General features: G+C 43.4%; 1 protein-coding gene across 1 annotated transcript in view; it reads left to right on the top strand.

The window, feature by feature from the left end:
* The window catches only part of COL28A1 (collagen type XXVIII alpha 1 chain), a 130606-nt gene extending 114520 nt beyond the window's left edge, over positions 1-16086 (top strand). The window contains exons 29-35 of the mRNA XM_040964512.1: positions 196-276; positions 366-401; positions 4868-4904; positions 6751-7299; positions 8954-9108; positions 13313-13511; positions 15854-16086. Coding sequence (XP_040820446.1) covers positions 196-276; positions 366-401; positions 4868-4904; positions 6751-7299; positions 8954-9108; positions 13313-13511; positions 15854-16026 — 1230 coding nt within the window. The 3' untranslated portion in view covers positions 16027-16086. The remainder of the gene's footprint in view (positions 1-195; positions 277-365; positions 402-4867; positions 4905-6750; positions 7300-8953; positions 9109-13312; positions 13512-15853) is intronic.
* Positions 16087-16628: the final 542 nt, after the last annotated feature.

Below are 16628 nucleotides of genomic sequence, written 5' to 3'. Positions count from 1 at the left end.
GTTCACCCTGAATTAGATTATAATACCTGGGGCAATGAAAACAAACTGTCCGCCATTTTTTATATGGTAAATTTTTATTAACAAGAACTCTATGTTTTCAAGGAATTGCAGTTGGCAGTGAGCCTAATTGTAGAGTTTTTTTCTAGCTGACGTTAATAACAACCGTCTGAACTTGCCTTTTTACCATGTTTAAAGGGAGAACATGGAGAACGGGGCGATGTGGGAAGGAAAGGCGACAAAGGGGAAATTGGAGAGCCTGGATCTCCGGGAAAACAGGCAAGAAGTGATGTTTAAAGTTTCACTGTGATTCTGTACTTTTACTGCTTTGGGCCTGTGCTGACTGCTACTCTTCTCCCACTAAGTAGGGGTTACCAGGACCCAAAGGAGACCCTGGACTTACAGTGAGTATCCTGCATGGAGGGTAATTGAGGGTTTTGTGTTTGCAAAATTATCACGTCTCATGTTTTGACTTTCAAATTCCGAATATCTTGGATGCAAAATTCCAGTTTCTATTTGAATGGTAGCAATGGTTGCCAGTCCAGCATTGACTTAGATGCATAACGTCACTGAATCTGAAAAGGAGAAGTGATACCAGGCAGCCTGGTGTAACCATTGCTTTCTAAACCCTGGTAGAAATTACCACACTGCTATTCTTGATAACCAGGAGTTCAGTTGTTTAAGAGAAACTGAAAGACCACGTGACTTTATTTGACATGGGACATCTCATTTTGTCCAACAGTTCTTTTCCTCCATAAATTAATTCCTTTAGGACGTGTTATAAAGACAATAGTAGTCACAAAATGGTAGTTATATTTGTATATTAATATACTTATTCAGTTAATATTTTCTGCATATCTATACATTCTTCCCTGTTCTCCCCATACCATTAAAAACAGAAAGCTGACTCTGAGGTTTCTCATAAGTGAGAAAGCTTTGGAATGTCTACTGCATATTGTAATCCTTCCTTTTAGAAATGAAAGAATGACATCTCCTGGAGTTGAGGAGACAGAGGAGTGTTTTCTTTTATGCTTTTTCTATGACTCAGGATCCAGAGATGCTCATCTTGCATTTCATGCCAGGAAAACCAAATGTGAGCTGAGAGGAGTTCAGATGGAGAAGGCAAACACAGTCAGCCTGTGACAAAGGGAGCTGCACATGGGTTGGGTGGTCTGTCTTCCTTTTCTCCTTATTGTTCCCTGCCAAAAATGAGACCCTCAGAGACACTTTCAGTGGGTGAGGCAGCTGGACATGCAGTAATTCCTTTCCTTAAAGTTAGCAAGGATGGTTACCTATGGATTTGCACCTGCCATAGTGGTCCAGCCTGGGGGAATGGGACTGCTGTCCTTCATCTGCTCACTTGTTTATTCATTGTTTAATCAATGTTTGTTGGGGTCAGGCTCAGAGATAGGCAATTTCCAGGAGTCAAGGAATGCACAGTCTAATGTAGAAACAGCATGAAAGATACTGATTCATGCTGTGATAAAGCAGAAATAATTGTGGAGGTTCAAGGCAGACAAAAATGTTATACATGATGCATGAGTCAAAATAGTTTATATTTCTTTTTTTTTTTTTTTTTTTTTTAAAGATTTATTTTTATTATTTTTTCATTGGAAAGGCGGATATACAGAGAGGAGAGACAGAGAGGAAGATCTTCCGTCCGATGATTCACTCCCCAAGTGAGCGCAACGGGCCGATACTATGCCGATCCGAAGCCAGGAGCCTCTTCCGGGCCTCCCACGCGGGTGCAGGGTCCCAAAGCTTTGGGCCGTCCTCAACTGCTTTCCCAGGCCACAGGCAGGGAGCTGGAAGGGAAGCGGGGCTGCCGGGATTAGAACCGGCGCCCATATGGGATCCCGGGCGTGCAAGGCGAGGACTTAACCACTTGCGCCACCGCGCCGGGCCCCATAAAATAGTTTATATTTCTTAAGCAGAAACTTTTTAGGCAAGATGAAGAGCTCTTACAAATGGCTACACTATTCTGTTGACCTTGGCTTTCTAGATTCTAGATGGGAAGATTTAAGGGCAAGAGAATTTGCATTAAATGAGAATCTAGTTTGTGATGGGAACCCCCAACCCCTTTCTATCAGTACCACCTTTATTCAGTACTAACGGTGCCTGGAGGCCCCTACTTTGGAGAAATTCACTGTGGATTCCCAGTGCTCCTTCTGCAAAACTCCTTTTTCTTGGCAAGGAACCCTCGGACTCAAAGGGTATCGCCACTGTGTCATGTGTCACTCTAAGTCACACTCTAGATACACAGGATTCCAGAATTCCTGGCCCAAATGGTCCCATTTGGAGAGCTGACAACACTGTCCTGCATAGTTGGACCTACCCCAGAGGTAGCTAATAGAGGTAGGTGATTTCAGGAGCCCTCAGTGGAGCTTGGAAGTCAGGGTCCACAAACACCGACCAAGGCTCCCTGTAGCACAAGAATTGATAGAAAGGGGCAAGCTGAAGGGAACAACTTTCTCTTGCTCAAGATCCCACATTTAATGTATATAACAGCTCATCCCACATTTAATGTATGTGAAAGCTCCATAGGCTACATAGCATTCATCTACACCTCAAGTGAAAACATGTTAAGTCAGTGAAACCTATTGAAGAATGTGTCCAGACTGGCCTAGGCTAAGTTTCAGAGCCCTTTAGAGTGGGCCTTAGAACTGAAGTCGATACCAAATCCAGGCTGTCCCCTCATGAAAGCTGTTCTTGGAATACCTCTTTTCTCCCTCTGATCACATGAATCCCCATATAATGATCAATTTCAGATTCATTCTAGACTATGAAATGGTTCCTCAAAAAGGCAGATACCACTGTTGTTGGAAGATACTGTTTTGTCACCTGTCCCTTCACTGTTAACATTTCCCTCTGCCCCTCCTCGATTGTTCCTTCTCCATCTTTTATTGGATAGCCAATAAAAGCAGGAGGTTGGAGACTGTGCTGTTTTTTAAGATTAGTTTCATAGCACCATAAAATTATATGGTGATTGAAAAGTATTATTTTGGATTATTAAAATGGAGGATTGTATTTGTCAAACAAAATTGGGAAAGGATGCCAGGCACTGGTTTCAAAAAGGGCAGAGGAACCCTGCTCCAGGAAATCTCATTTGCAGACCCTGCTTGAACAATCAGGCATATAGCTGTATTTCTTTAACTGGCTTCCCCACGGATCACACTCCAGGGCTCTAGGCTGTATGTATTACCACCTATCAGATCTTTCCAACTGGATATTCTATAGGGATGTCAAGCTCAGCCTGACCCAAGCCAGGCCAGTCGTCTTTAGGAGTTGTTAACCTGCCCCTGTCACATTTCTCCTTATCTCAGAGCAATCATCTATCTCCTCTTAATGTTCAGACAGTGTTACTTATTTGAAAGAAAATGCAGTTGAGGAAGGGGAGACAAAGACAGAAACAAATTGAGAATGAACCTAGCATTTGCTGTTTCACTTCCCAAATGCCTACACCAGCTGGGGGCTAGGTCGGGCTAAAGCCAGGTGCTAGGAACTTGGTCTGTGTCTCCTACATGTGATAGGAAGCCACATCCTGGAGAGGTCACCTGCTGCCTCCCAGGGTTCTCATTAGCAGGAAGCTGAATCAGAAGTGGAGCCAGAGCTCACACCCAGAGACTCTGAGAGGGCATACAGGTATCCCACACCACATCTTATAACCTGCTTCAAGGATTCCTCTTTCCTTCATCTTTTCTTCCAGTTATTTACCAGCTGTCTTTATTCTCTCTCTGGAGTGTCCCTCCAGATGCCCTACCATTCCTTCACAACTACCATAGTCATTGTCTTCTCCTTAACTATTTAGGAACCTTTGGCACCTCCATTGGCTTCCTTGATCATTTCTGTTATATAAAAGCTGCCAGAGTGCTCTCTGTATGGGAGTCAGGTGTACCCAATACCCAGGGTCAACCGAAGCCTTCTAGATTCCATCTGGCCTCTCCATTTCTTGTGTGTGTGTTTGTGTGTGTGTGTGTGTGTGCCATGTACTCAAGCCATAAATTCATTCAAATGTTCACTGCAGTGTGTGCTGTGTGAATGCTGTTCTGTTTGCCTGGGGTGCCCCTCCTATCCCCTACCCTCTGCCACCTGCCCTGACCCAGTCAAACTCCACCTGCTTGGGCCACCATCCCAACACACCCTCCCATTCCTGGAATCTCTAGCAGATCAACGTGTTTCCTTAGCACTGCAAAGCACTTGCAAATGTTTGTCTACTTCCTACTGCATTATGAGGGTTTTCTAGGTACAAATCTGATGCCTTATCATTGGCATCAAGATTAAGTAGAGAGAAGGAAGTGTACCAGTCACTCAAAATATTGATATATATGACTACTTAAAGCATCTTAAACCTTATTATGCAACAAAAACATGTTGAAAATTAAAATCTAACTTCAATATGTACCAAGACAAAAATTCTTTTAGAAAACATATACAAAGGACATGCAAAGGCTATACAAGACCAAACACTGCAACTTGGAAACCAGTGTGTGAACCGAAATTTAGCCACACGATGGAATAAATGCTATGTAAAGCAATGATATGGTATAAGCTGTGTGCATTAGCCTCATGTAATCTACACCACTACCCTGGGATAGACATTGCTAGCTCACCTAATGGCTGAGGTCACACAGCTGCTGGAGCTGCGGTGTGAACTCGAAAGCATGAGCTATTAAGTTATATAGCTCTAACCATTTCAGTTGTGATGTGTTGTACTCAACCTCTAATTTCTGTGCTATATCATTTTTCTGCAGTAGAAGGATTAAATCAAATGGCCTAGTATTAATTGTAATGACTTACCTTTTATGACTGCAAGAAAACACGTTGTAACCATACCTTTAATTCTAATATACTTCCCTCCTTTTTCCCTCAGAGAGAAGAAGTTATCAAACTTATCATAGAAATATGCGGTAAGATCGGCTACCAAATAAGCCCATCATTTGCAAGTAGCAGCTCACTATGGTGAAATGGTGCACTCCTGCAGGAGATGTGTGATTACTTAGCTGGTGCGAGGTGTGAAGCTCATTTCCAAAGGCAGTGGGAAACAGGGAGGAAGCCATGGGAATCATGTGTGTGGTCTTCTCAGGCTGGTTAAAGACCTGAAGGTGGTAACCTAGGGGGTATGGGCAGTTGAGCCCTTTGTAAACACATTGCTCACTTGCTTAGTGGCATCCTCCTGAACTCTAGAAGAAAAGCGAACAAAGGAAATGCGACTATGAGAGCCCAATTGGCATTTGAGTATGTCCTGAAGCCAGGACATCTTTCTGAGTCAACTCTTAGGCCTGATCTTTAGAGCTGCACTTGAACTCACTGAACTTAGTAGCAGGAGAACAGAGGCCCCCTGGGAACTGTAACTCTGAATGCTTTTGGCTGAATGTTTTAGACTTTGAACAGAGGAAGTGAAGTGAAGACATTAGTCAATAGGCAAGAGATGAACTGAATCACTGAGCGGAACTTTGGTGTGTACAGTGGGCAAAGACAGGGATATTGCTGTCCTGTACACAGAACCCCAGAACTTATTTGTCCCCACCCCCAAGATCTTTGACCTTATGAAGCAGCCTGGCTTTCTGTGTTGGCAGTGTAACATGGGCATGGCTCCTGGGATCTAGAAGCACTGGGAAAATAGCACTTGGCTTCCTGGTGGTTTTCTATAACAGGGTTGTTGGGCAACAGGAGTGTACAAATGAAGAAGTGGCACCCTGATAATTTTTATTTCCTGGTGTCTCTGGCAACTGCTTTTTGTGGTTGTTTGCTAAGCTATGGATAAATTAGTTTGTGAGGGGAAGGAAGGCTCCTCCCCTCAAGGTTTTCATGATTTTGACAAATTACAGAGCTCCCTGCCAACAAGGAAGCCTCCAGAATGGTGATCATGGAGGATTGGAACATGACCTGGGGTAGCTGAGGGCAGATGGCTTTGTATACATTTTAATTGTGTACTCAATCCTCTCCCCACAATTAACATTCCCATCCTATTTCCTCATCCACTGACCAAGGCAGCGAACAAATCTCCATTTTCATGGATGGGTATGGTAGAAGGCTGGGATATCAAGTTCCAGATTTAGATTAAATACAAATGGGAGAATAATGAAAAACAAATTTATGGTAGTGGTTACCTTTTAAAAGAAGGAGAAGACTGTGACTGAGACGGGCTCATTGCAAAATATTTTGTTAATTTAAGAAATGAGTGCATGTCTTTATTTTATCCAAGACAATATTTTTTCCCCAGGATCTTATGTTTGAAAAAGAATCTCTAAACACCAGAAGGGAGGCAGTAGTCAGCTAAAATAAGATTTATTTTATTTTTATTGGAAAGTCAGATTTACAGAGAGGAGAGACAAAGATCTTCCATCTGCTGGTTTACTCCCTAAATGATCACATTGGCTGGAGCTGAGCCAATCTGAAGCCAGTAGCCAGGAGCTTCTTCCAAGTCTGTCATGCAGATGCAGGGTACCAAGGCTTTGGGTCATCCTCTACTGCTCTCCCACGTCATAAATGGGGAGCTGAAAGGGAAGTGAAGCAGCTGGGACACAAACTGGGGCGCATACAGGATCCCAGCTCATGCAAGGCAAGGATTTAGCCAGAAGGTTATCACGGCATGCCCAACTATTTTTACAGTCACAGAAAAGGAACGTTCCCGTTCCATCCTCAGGTTCCTCCTTGTGCTTCTTGCCCCTCCCTCTGTACCACAATGCATTTCCCCTGTGAGGCTCTGATTTTCATTCCTGCAGTGTTTCTACCTCAGTTCTCATTTTGCAGGTTGTGGGCCCAAGTGCAAAGAGTCACCACTGGAGCTGGTGTTTGTGGTTGATAGTTCAGAAAGTGTAGGGCCAGAGAGCTTCCAGATCATCAAAAATTTTGTGAAGACTCTGGCTGACCGGGTTGCCGTAGACCTTGCCACCGCCCGCTTAGGCATCATCAACTACAGCCATAAGGTGGAGGAGGTGGCACATTTGAAGCAGTTCTCTAGCAAGGATGCCTTCAAGCAAGCCGTGGACAGCATGCAATACCTGGGCGAGGGCACCTATACAGCCACCGCTCTCCAGGCAGCCAACTCTATGTTCAAGGATGCAAGGTCAGGTGTAAAGAAGGTGGCCTTGGTTATCACTGATGGCCAGACGGATTCCCGAGATCAGAAGAAGCTGACCGAGGTGGTGAAGGAGGCGAGGGACAACAGTGTGGAGATATTTGTGATTGGGGTGGTGAAAAAAAATGACCCCAACTTTGAAATATTCCACCAAGAAATGAATCTAATTGCTACTGACCCGGAGCATGTCTATCAGTTTGATGACTTCTTTACTCTGCAAGGTAAGCTTGCCCACCCCGGGAAAGGAATTTCTATTGTTCTTCCTGGGTTCTTCCGGGTACCACATCATAGGATTATCCTGAACAAAGGCAGAAATCAAAAGGTGGCTGTGGTTTGTGCCAACACAAAACTGTAACAGGAACTTCGAAAGATACCGTCTGCTTTGGAGGGTGCAAACCTTTATCTTTATCCCTATGAAAAAGTGCTGACTTGTGTTTGGACTTGTTCACCTGCATGGTCCACACTCAATAAACTAAGGTTAAAAGGATAAAAATAGGAGTTGGTGGTGTTGCTAAGGTTGGTTAATGTTGAGAAAATTACCTAAGTGGAATAAATGGTGAAGCAAGCTAGTAGCAAGGCAAAAACAACCATAAAATCAAAGTGAAAAAAAAAACATGTTGAATGAGAAAAAGTTACAGTAATGTAAAAAGAGGGAGAATACAAGTAGCTGGGGTTATTTAGGAAGCATTTTCTGATCTGCATTTCTGTGAAAAAAAGAAAGCAATGAGTGGATAGGTTGGGTTGATGCTAAAGAATAATTGTTTAGATAGTTGCCATGTGGTCAGCGTGAGTCTGTTAAGCTTCTATATGCGGATTTCACCCTTTTGTAGTAATTGAAATTTGTTCATATGACGTCCATCCATGATTAAATTATGGTCAGTCTCAATTCCCAGGAAATGCAGATTAGTTATTTGGAAACTGATGACTCATTCCAGTAGGGCCCATTCCTGGCAAGGGAGCTAAGGGAGAGATAAGCCTAAGGGAGTTTGTAGGCTTCAGAGTGGCTGAGTGGCTGTGTCCTGCACCTGCCTGGGAGTGGGACCTCAGGCCCTGCCTCCCCTGGGCCCAGCACATCCAGCTCAGCAGCATCCTTCTTCCAACTTTCCTCCTTCTTCTACATTTCCTAGTCCCTTATCACCCACCAGGGTGGCTGGTGAGCTTATCTGATATATTCCATCTCACTGTTAATGTGATAAAGTTATGCATTCTAGGGAAAAAGTCTATTTTAATGATTGAAGAAAGTTTATTATCTTACTTGAAGGAAGTTATTAATTTGGGAGAACTAAGACCCACCAGAAAAAGTATTTGCACAGTGACTGGCCTTTTACTAGTCTTAAAAACCACAGGTATGGCTCATTCAGCTTCTTTTTTGAAAAAAAAAAGTTATTTTCTGTTTATTTTTGTTCTGTTTGAAGAGGGGTGGTGTGGGGATCTTCCTCAAAGGCCTGCAACAAGCAGGACTAGGCAAGGCCTGGAGTCTGGAACTCCAGCTGGATCTGCCATATGTGTGGCTGGGATTCAAGTACCTGTGCCAGCACCTTGTGCCTCCCAGGTATGCTGAAAGGAAACTGGATCAGGGCAGAGAAGCCAGGACTCAGAAGGAGCCCTTTGCTCTGGAATGCACATGTCCTCAGCAGTGACTAAACTGGTGTGCTGAGTACCTACTCCTCTGTTCATAGTTAAGTGATAAGTTGCACAATCAACAAGATAATTCACTTGCCTCTTTGCGCCACATATTATTAAATTTAGTTTATTTGGGGTGACCTCTTACAGAGGATGCATAATGATGCATAAGTTCATGACTGCAGATCTCTTTGAATAGACTTTAAGTAATTTTTCACTGCTTCTACTATCTACCTTTTTGTGTATTTCAAGATACACTGAAGCAAAAACTGTCTACGAAAATTTGCGAGAATTTTGATTCCTATCTTCTCCAAGTTTTTGGTTCATCTTCTCTTCAACCTCGGTTCGGAATGTCACTGGAAGAACTCAGTGAACCCACTCGACAGCCACAGGAGATTTTAGAATTGGTGAGTGGCTGATAATGGTGAATTCTGTCAGTTTACTGCTTTGGATTGGCCCTATTGCAAGTGAGCAAGTGACATTAAGTGCAGGACCATCAATGAAATTGAAATTCATTTGCAATAGGAGCCAGTTAATAATTATATGCAGAGATTTTACTAATTTCCCTGACTCCTTGCTGGTCCTCAGTTACATTCCTTCCAGTCCCAGCTTCTGACTTCAACATTGCCAGAGGCGAGGCCCCTTGCCTGCAGATCTGGAGAAATATTCTCAGAATTTATTTTCATGTCATAAAGAATAAGCCATTTACATTATTTATGTGTTGGTTTATCTATCATCTATCTATCTATTGACCTCTTTGACATGGGATATAAAAAAGTTTTACAAAACACTATGTTAGCAGGAAAAATGGCATTTCTCTCTTTCTTTTTTTTTATAATTAAAAAAAAAATTAGTTCTTGCACATCAGGGCCAATACATGCATTCCAATGCAAATGATAGGACTGCATTGTTTCTTTTTTTTTTTTTTTTTTGTAGCTGAGTAATATTCCCTGTATATATGTGTACTTTTTCTATCCATTCAGCTAATGATGACACCTTGGTTGATTCCATGTTTTGGCTGTTGCAAGCAGCACTGCAGTATCTCTTTGATACAATGTCTTTTGGGTATATAACCAGTGGAGGGAATGCTGGACAATTCAGCAAGTCTATTTCTAGTTTTGGAAGAGATGTCCATGCTGTTTTCTGCAGTGGATGCACTGATGTTCATTCACGTCCCCTGGGTATCATGCGTTTTCCTTTCTACAGACCCTTGCCAACATCTGCTACTCTCTGTGCTTTGCATGATAGCCATTGTCATTGTGTTTCTGATTTGCATTTCCCTGACAGCTAGTCACACTGAGCAATTTTGCCTATACTTCATAACCATTTGCATTTCTTTTTTTGAGAGCTGCCTATTGAGAGTTTTTAGCCATTTCTTAACTGGATTGGTGGTTTGTTGTTGTTTCCTCCGTGCTGACATGTTCTGGATATTAATCCTCTGTCATATACGTAGCTTGCAAGTATTTTTCTGTAAGCTGGTCATTCACTGTGTTGATTATTTCCTTTGATAGGAATTTGATTTTGTCCCCATTGCATGGTTTTGCCTTTGTTGCCTGTGCTTTGGAGGTTTTATTAGCATTCCAAATGGGCTTGTACAGGAAACAGGAAGTGGATGCCTGAACCAGTGCACAGCAGCCCTGTGCTGGACACGACCAAGTTGACATGGGAAGAGCCCCTTACAGTAGCTCTTTTCTTTCTAGGATCTATTGATTTATTTTTATTAAAGCAGATCAGATTTGTGGAGTAGCTCTTTTAAAAAAAAATTTGGTTTTTTTGCTTGAAAAGTCAGAATTACATAGAGACAGGTTGAAAGACAGAGAGAGCTCCTTCCACCTACCCCAGCAGCCCACTTGCTCATCCGTCCACCTGCACTCTCAGAGCAGGACCTCCTTGCTTCTGGTTCATACCCATTATGTTCCTATGTTACAGTCAGAATCCATGGCCCATCTCTCTTTTCCATATTCTGCCCAGTTTACCCATTGCCTGTGGATTGTGTGATGCTATTTTTACTTCACTTACATATGATTCCTTTATCGATAAATTGTCCCAAACCCCATCTATAAAGAGATGGCATATAGTTTCACTTGGTACTGAGCCTCTAGGGTGGTACAGCAGGATAAAGAACATGTTTGAACGAATCTATATTTTCTTGGAATGTTTTATGCAAGCAGTGGCATGTAGATTGTTACTGACTGTTAAAATGAGGAAGCTGGTCCAAAGGCTCTGCTCGGTGCTCTTGAAACCTTCAAGGCCGAGTGTTTAGGTTCTTCATGGACAGGAAAGTCATCATGCTTTCCTTCTGTCACACTTGATTATTTATAAGTGGCTTTGACAAGTCACATACCTAGGTATGTTTGTGGGCTCAGTTCTTCAGTTTAACTTATTTATGAAACGAAATTGATGATCTCATTGTGGTGATTAAAGAAATTCAACTTCTTTGATAGGACTCTACAGAAAAAGTGTGTGCTTATGTTAAAAAAAAAAGATTTATTGATTTTTATTTGAAAGGCAAAATTACAGAGAGAAGGAGAGACAGGTCTTCTACTTGTTAGTTCTGGCTACAATAGCCAGAGCTGGACTGATCAGAAGTCAGAAATTTCTTCCATGTCTCCTCTGTAGGTGCAAGGTCCTAAGGACTTGAGCCATTTTCCACTGCTCTCCCAGGCTGTAAGCTGGGAGCTGGATCTTAAGTGGACAGCCATGACTCGAATTGACACCCGTATAGGATGCCTGTGCTGTGGGTAGAAGCTTAACCTCCTATATAGTGACAATGGCCCCTGTTAGTGATGTTATTATGTGAAGATGTTCTGTGAACCTGTGTCATGTTAATAGACTTACTATCCTTGGAATAGAAAATGAAAGCAGCAAAGCATGCTGTCGACTGGGAGTCAGGACTTGGAGTCAGCGCAGAAGCTGAACACTGCGTTGCTCACCTCCTCAGTCTGGGGTTTCCCCATTTTCTCATTGCTGAAGCTGGGCTGTGTATTCAATCTATATGATGTTCCTTTAATGCTATCTGGCGAGTACGATTTCTCTCCTGATGAATAATTCCTTAGAAATTCAATGTGGTAGCTGCCTGACATAGGAGAATTGGGCATTTGCTTGAGTTCTCTGTTTCCTCAAGGGTGACCAACAAAACATGAGTCCTCCCCTCTAAGAACATGAGTAGAACAGCACAATACCCAGCAGTGCTGGGACAGAGAACACTACCCTAACGCGTGAGAGATTTTTAAACAGAATTCAGTCATGCACTCCCCCTTTTGGACAGCTGAAAGCCATGGTCCACGTGCAGTAGAGGCATAGCCCCAGTTCCAGGTGCCCCCAAGGGCCACAGTTCCCTTCATGAGCCACTGAAGAGCCTTGCATTGATGGACATGGAAATGCTGAGTCGCCTGGCCTGATCAGTCAAGGAGCATCCTGACTGTGGTGCCAGTGGGCGGAATCTGAATTCCTGCATCTGAGCGGGAGACACTCTGACCCTCACTGCTGGGAAAATGCTCAGTGGGAGCAGAGGGGCCGGCACAGATGGCGGTTAGCATTCAGAGCAGCCATGAGTTCAGGTCGGGAGAGTTGACGTGGAATCCATGAAAAACACTGGGCAGCGAATTATGATGAGAAAGCAGAAACCAAGAGGCTTTAGGAACTGCACGATGCCTGCTTAATCCGGATCATCCTTAGTCCTGCACGCCCGTTCCTGCTGCTTGCAGACCTGCACGGACACTGAAAGCTGGCACAGCTTGTCCAGCTGTGCTAAACACACCTGAACACTAGGCTAGAATGCTTTTTATGTCTCTAACTGTAGTCCGCATCCCTCAAGGCAGGCCAGGGTGGCCAGCTTCTGAATTTTGGCTTATGACTAATGAAGAACAAGAACACAGCAAATACCCGAGTGTCCACCCCAAGCAGTACCTGGTGCTTCCATGTGTCCACTGTTCCAACTCCCGATACGTTTGAGGTGCAGTGTGTCCCCCTCTGGAGTTCCTTTTTCCCTCTCTGGAGACAACTCCTAGCACCAAGATAGCATGGTTTTTGCCAGCTGAGTTTGGATGACTTAAAGCCCTCTCTCAGGGTTAGGAGGCACAGCAAGGCCAAAACGTTCTTATTTTAAAGATGATAACATTAAATCCTAGAGGTAAGGAATGGTCCGAATTTGTCTCCCTCTCTGCCCTTTTCACGTTTTTATCAAATTCAACCGAAATGTGCAAGTGACAGATTCTAACTCGTGAATTTATTCAGAATCTACTGTCTTCTTCTGTGCTATGGAGATTGAGAAAGAAAAGAAAAAGCACATGAAGGAATGAAGGAAGGGAAGGAGGAAGGAAGGAAGGAAGGAAGGAAGGAAGGAAGGAAGGAAGGAAGGAAGGAAGGAAGGAAGGAAGGAAGGAAGGAAGGAAGGAAGGAAGGAAGCAACCTGAGCATTCAGGGAAGTTTGATCTGGGGAGAAAGAGTGTGAGTTCCTGAGCTTTCACTTGAGAGCTCGTGTCAGGGAGCTGGGGGTATGCATTAGTGCTGAAATTTCCCCTACAAGTTCTGGAAAGCAAGGTGGCTTTTTAAGCCTGATATTATTGTAAACAAAAAGTGTCACCTGTTTGTGTGTGTGTGTGTGTGTAGGTCAGTGTCCCAGGAGCCCAGGATGGAGAAGACGAACTGTCAGAGCCCACCCGAGCCAGTGGCTTGATTGCCACTTCGTCAGATGCTGCCACCCACCACGGGCCATTGCTCAGTCCCCCTCAACACGGGGAAGGGGATGTGGACACCAGAACTCCAAGTCCTGTACTGATCTCACAGCATGCAAATCTGATACACAAAGGTGAGAGACGCCTATGTGTCAGCTGCCAGGTCTACAAAGTGAAGGGGCAATGGAAGGCTGCCCTCTAGAATCTAGCCTAGGGAGAAAATGTTACCACTGCTTAATGGGGAAGGAAAAAGATTGTTTTCCTACCAGAGTGTATTTAGAATTTGAAAACTGGCTGGCTGTGCAGTCAATGTGGTCTATGAGGACTTAAATAAAAAAATTTATTTATTTTTATTGGAAAGGCAAATTTACACAGAGAAGGAGAGACAAAAAGATCTTCCATCTTCTGGTTCACTTCCCAAGTGGCCACAATGGCTGGAGCTTCTAAAGCCAGGAGCTTCTTCCTGGTCTCCCAAGAGGAACAGGCAAGCAGGATGTCCTACAGATTGTCCTTGGTCAACCTGATAATTGTAGAAATTGAATAATTCTTGGAATGTGGCCTACCAAGATAAATGGTATTTTGAAAAAAACTAAATGATGGAGAAACTTGTGCAGAAACTAGAGAATGTCTGCAAGAAGCTTAACGAAAAACAGAGACTCTAAGTTGGACTATGTCAACCAGTGGATTCTGCAGCGATTTCATCATGCTTGGAATGCCCCCAGGCCCGGCAAGGTGGCCTAGCAGCTAAAGTCCTCATCGTCAACACGCAGGGATCCCATATGGGTGCCGGTTCTAATCCTGGCAGCTCCACTTCCCATCCAGCTCCTTGCTTGTGGCCTGGGAAAGCAACCGAGGACGACCCAAAACTTTGGGTCCCTGCACCCATGTGGGAGACTTGGAAGAAGCTCCTGGCTTCTGGCTTCGGATTGGCTCAGCTCTGACTGTTGCGGCCGTTTGGGGAGTGAACCAACAAACAGAAGATCTTCCTCTCTGTCTCTCCTCCTCTCTGTATATCTCAGTTTCCAATAAAAACAAATAAAGAATCTTTAAAAAAAAACTTTGAGCCCCCCAAAAAACTTTGAGTCCCAAACTTTGAGCCATACTCTGCTGTTCTTCCTGGTCATAAGTAGGGAGCTGGATGAAAAGGGGAGCCAGGGCAGGATCCAGCACCCATATGGGATGCTGTGCTTGGAGGTGGAGGATTAGCCAGTTGAGCTAACATGCTGGCCCCTCTGTAAGAACTTCTAAAGTTATTAAAGTATTTATTAGTAGGTTAATTTATTCCATTCTGTTGTAGCAACCTATTTTTTTATGAAGTTATTATGTTCAAAAAAATCTGTTAACATTCTGCAGAACACACAAAAGAGTAAAATCCTTTTCCAAAAGAAGCTTAGGTTGTCTTGAAAACAGGTTACGCAATAAGCAGTATTTAGCTTTTGCTTTTAGAAACACAAGTCCTGGAAATCTACTTTTCTTTCTACTCCATCCAAGGAATCTTCGAAGGAGAACTAAATTTAGATGTTAGCTTAGAAAAAAAAAACAAATAAATGAAGGCATTCTCCAAATCTGGGGAGATGATTAAAGGCGATGGAGAGCGCGCTGGCTTTGCTTTAGAGGAATGAAGTTTCTGACCTAGAAAGCATCTCACAGAATTTGAGAACCGAGAGCACTTACCTATTTGATCTTTTTTTTTTCTCCCACTCAGAGGTAGGTGTGATTTTCTCACTTGGAAAATGCCCATCAAGGCACTTTGAAATGAGCCACAATGAGGGGGTTTATTGAATAAGAAGCTCTGGTTAAATGACCTCCTTAGTACCGGGTGGCTTCATAGTGTCAACTCTGCTTTGCTTTTTTCCAGTCCTCACATTTCTGAAATTTATCCAGAAACTGACATTTGAAAGTGCAGTCATATTTTTAGTTTTTGTAAGAGCTGCTCTTTGAAAAGGAGAATTGGACTACAAAGACCTCATTTGACTTCTTTTGCATCTTAAAGAATTTCCCTTTTTATAGTAAACACAGTTGCGGGTAAGCCTGCTGATGCTTTCTATGATCAAACTAGGTGAAAATGCATACAGAAGGCTGGAAATAATTTCATTCTGAATATTAATTTGGTTTTTTAATTAAATCCAAAGTAAATGAAAGCACTGTTATCTTTCCCTGTTGACCATCTCCATGCAGCTGTTGGCCAGTCAAGTCACATCCCCGCTCTTAGGAACACATGCATTTTAATGATGTGCTGTGAAGATCAAAACCTTTTCTGATTCTGAAGTACTGAATGGACTAGGGGCAGAGTTGTAGGAGGTGGGGACGCGTTTGGGTCTTAGAGAACTCTTTTTTCACTGACATAGAACTGTGTTTTCTTAGCCTATTAGTATGGGTGGAGAAGCAATATTTAATAACTGTATCAAGCTTTTATTTTTTTAATTCTTCAGTTGAAACCAAACCTGTATTGACATAATGTCCTTTCTCATCCCAGATCCTAGGTGCCTGGAGACCCTGCAGCCCGGGAACTGTGCTGACTACGTGGTCCGATGGTACTACGACCAGCAGGTCAACTCCTGTGCCCGTTTCTGGTTCAGTGGCTGCAATGGCTCAGGAAACAGATTCAACAGTGAAAAGGAATGCCAGGAGAGCTGCATTCAGGCATGAGCAAGGCCATGAACTTGGCTCCCTCAAAAGGCTAAAAAGAGCCTCTTTAATCTCAAAATACTCACATTACAAATAAAGTACCATATTGGAGTAGATGCTGAGTATTTACAGCTTTCACACAATGCAGCCCTCCCAGCAACCCTAGCGTGGAGGTGTCATTATGCACATACGCAGATGAGGGAGGCTTGGTCAGTGGCCGCCCTGTGAAAAATGGGCTGTCATTGTGCACAGGCTCTGTGCGCTTCCCGCCGAGGCTGGTGTTCAGACCTCCGAGTTTCTGGTGAAGGTCTTGTCTCTGGTTAAACCCCAACCCACTCACACCTGTTCCTCCTCCTTTCCTCTTGACTGCTGCTGGTAAAAGGTTGCAGAGGAGCAGGAGGGGAGTGATGGGAACAGTTTTGTGAATTGAGGGCTGGGCAGGAGTGAGGATGAGGAAGGCGGCTAGATTTATGCCACAGATAGCTCTGAACACAGTAAGGAGAAAGCAATAACAATTAAAATTACTTAAATGTGTTACAAATGATCATATCCCATTTCTCCAACATCTTTGGTAGCAAAGTTGTAGCATGTGTTTAAAGTGTAGATTTAAACAAAGGAACTTT

This window comes from Ochotona curzoniae, unplaced genomic scaffold, assembly GCF_017591425.1.
Source record: "Ochotona curzoniae isolate NIBS_2020 unplaced genomic scaffold, NIBS_Ocur_1.0 scaffold_3835, whole genome shotgun sequence".
NCBI classification, from domain to species: domain Eukaryota; kingdom Metazoa; phylum Chordata; class Mammalia; order Lagomorpha; family Ochotonidae; genus Ochotona; species Ochotona curzoniae.
The sequence above is the reverse complement of the archived record's forward strand: the minus strand, read 5'-3'. Positions and strand labels throughout refer to the sequence as shown.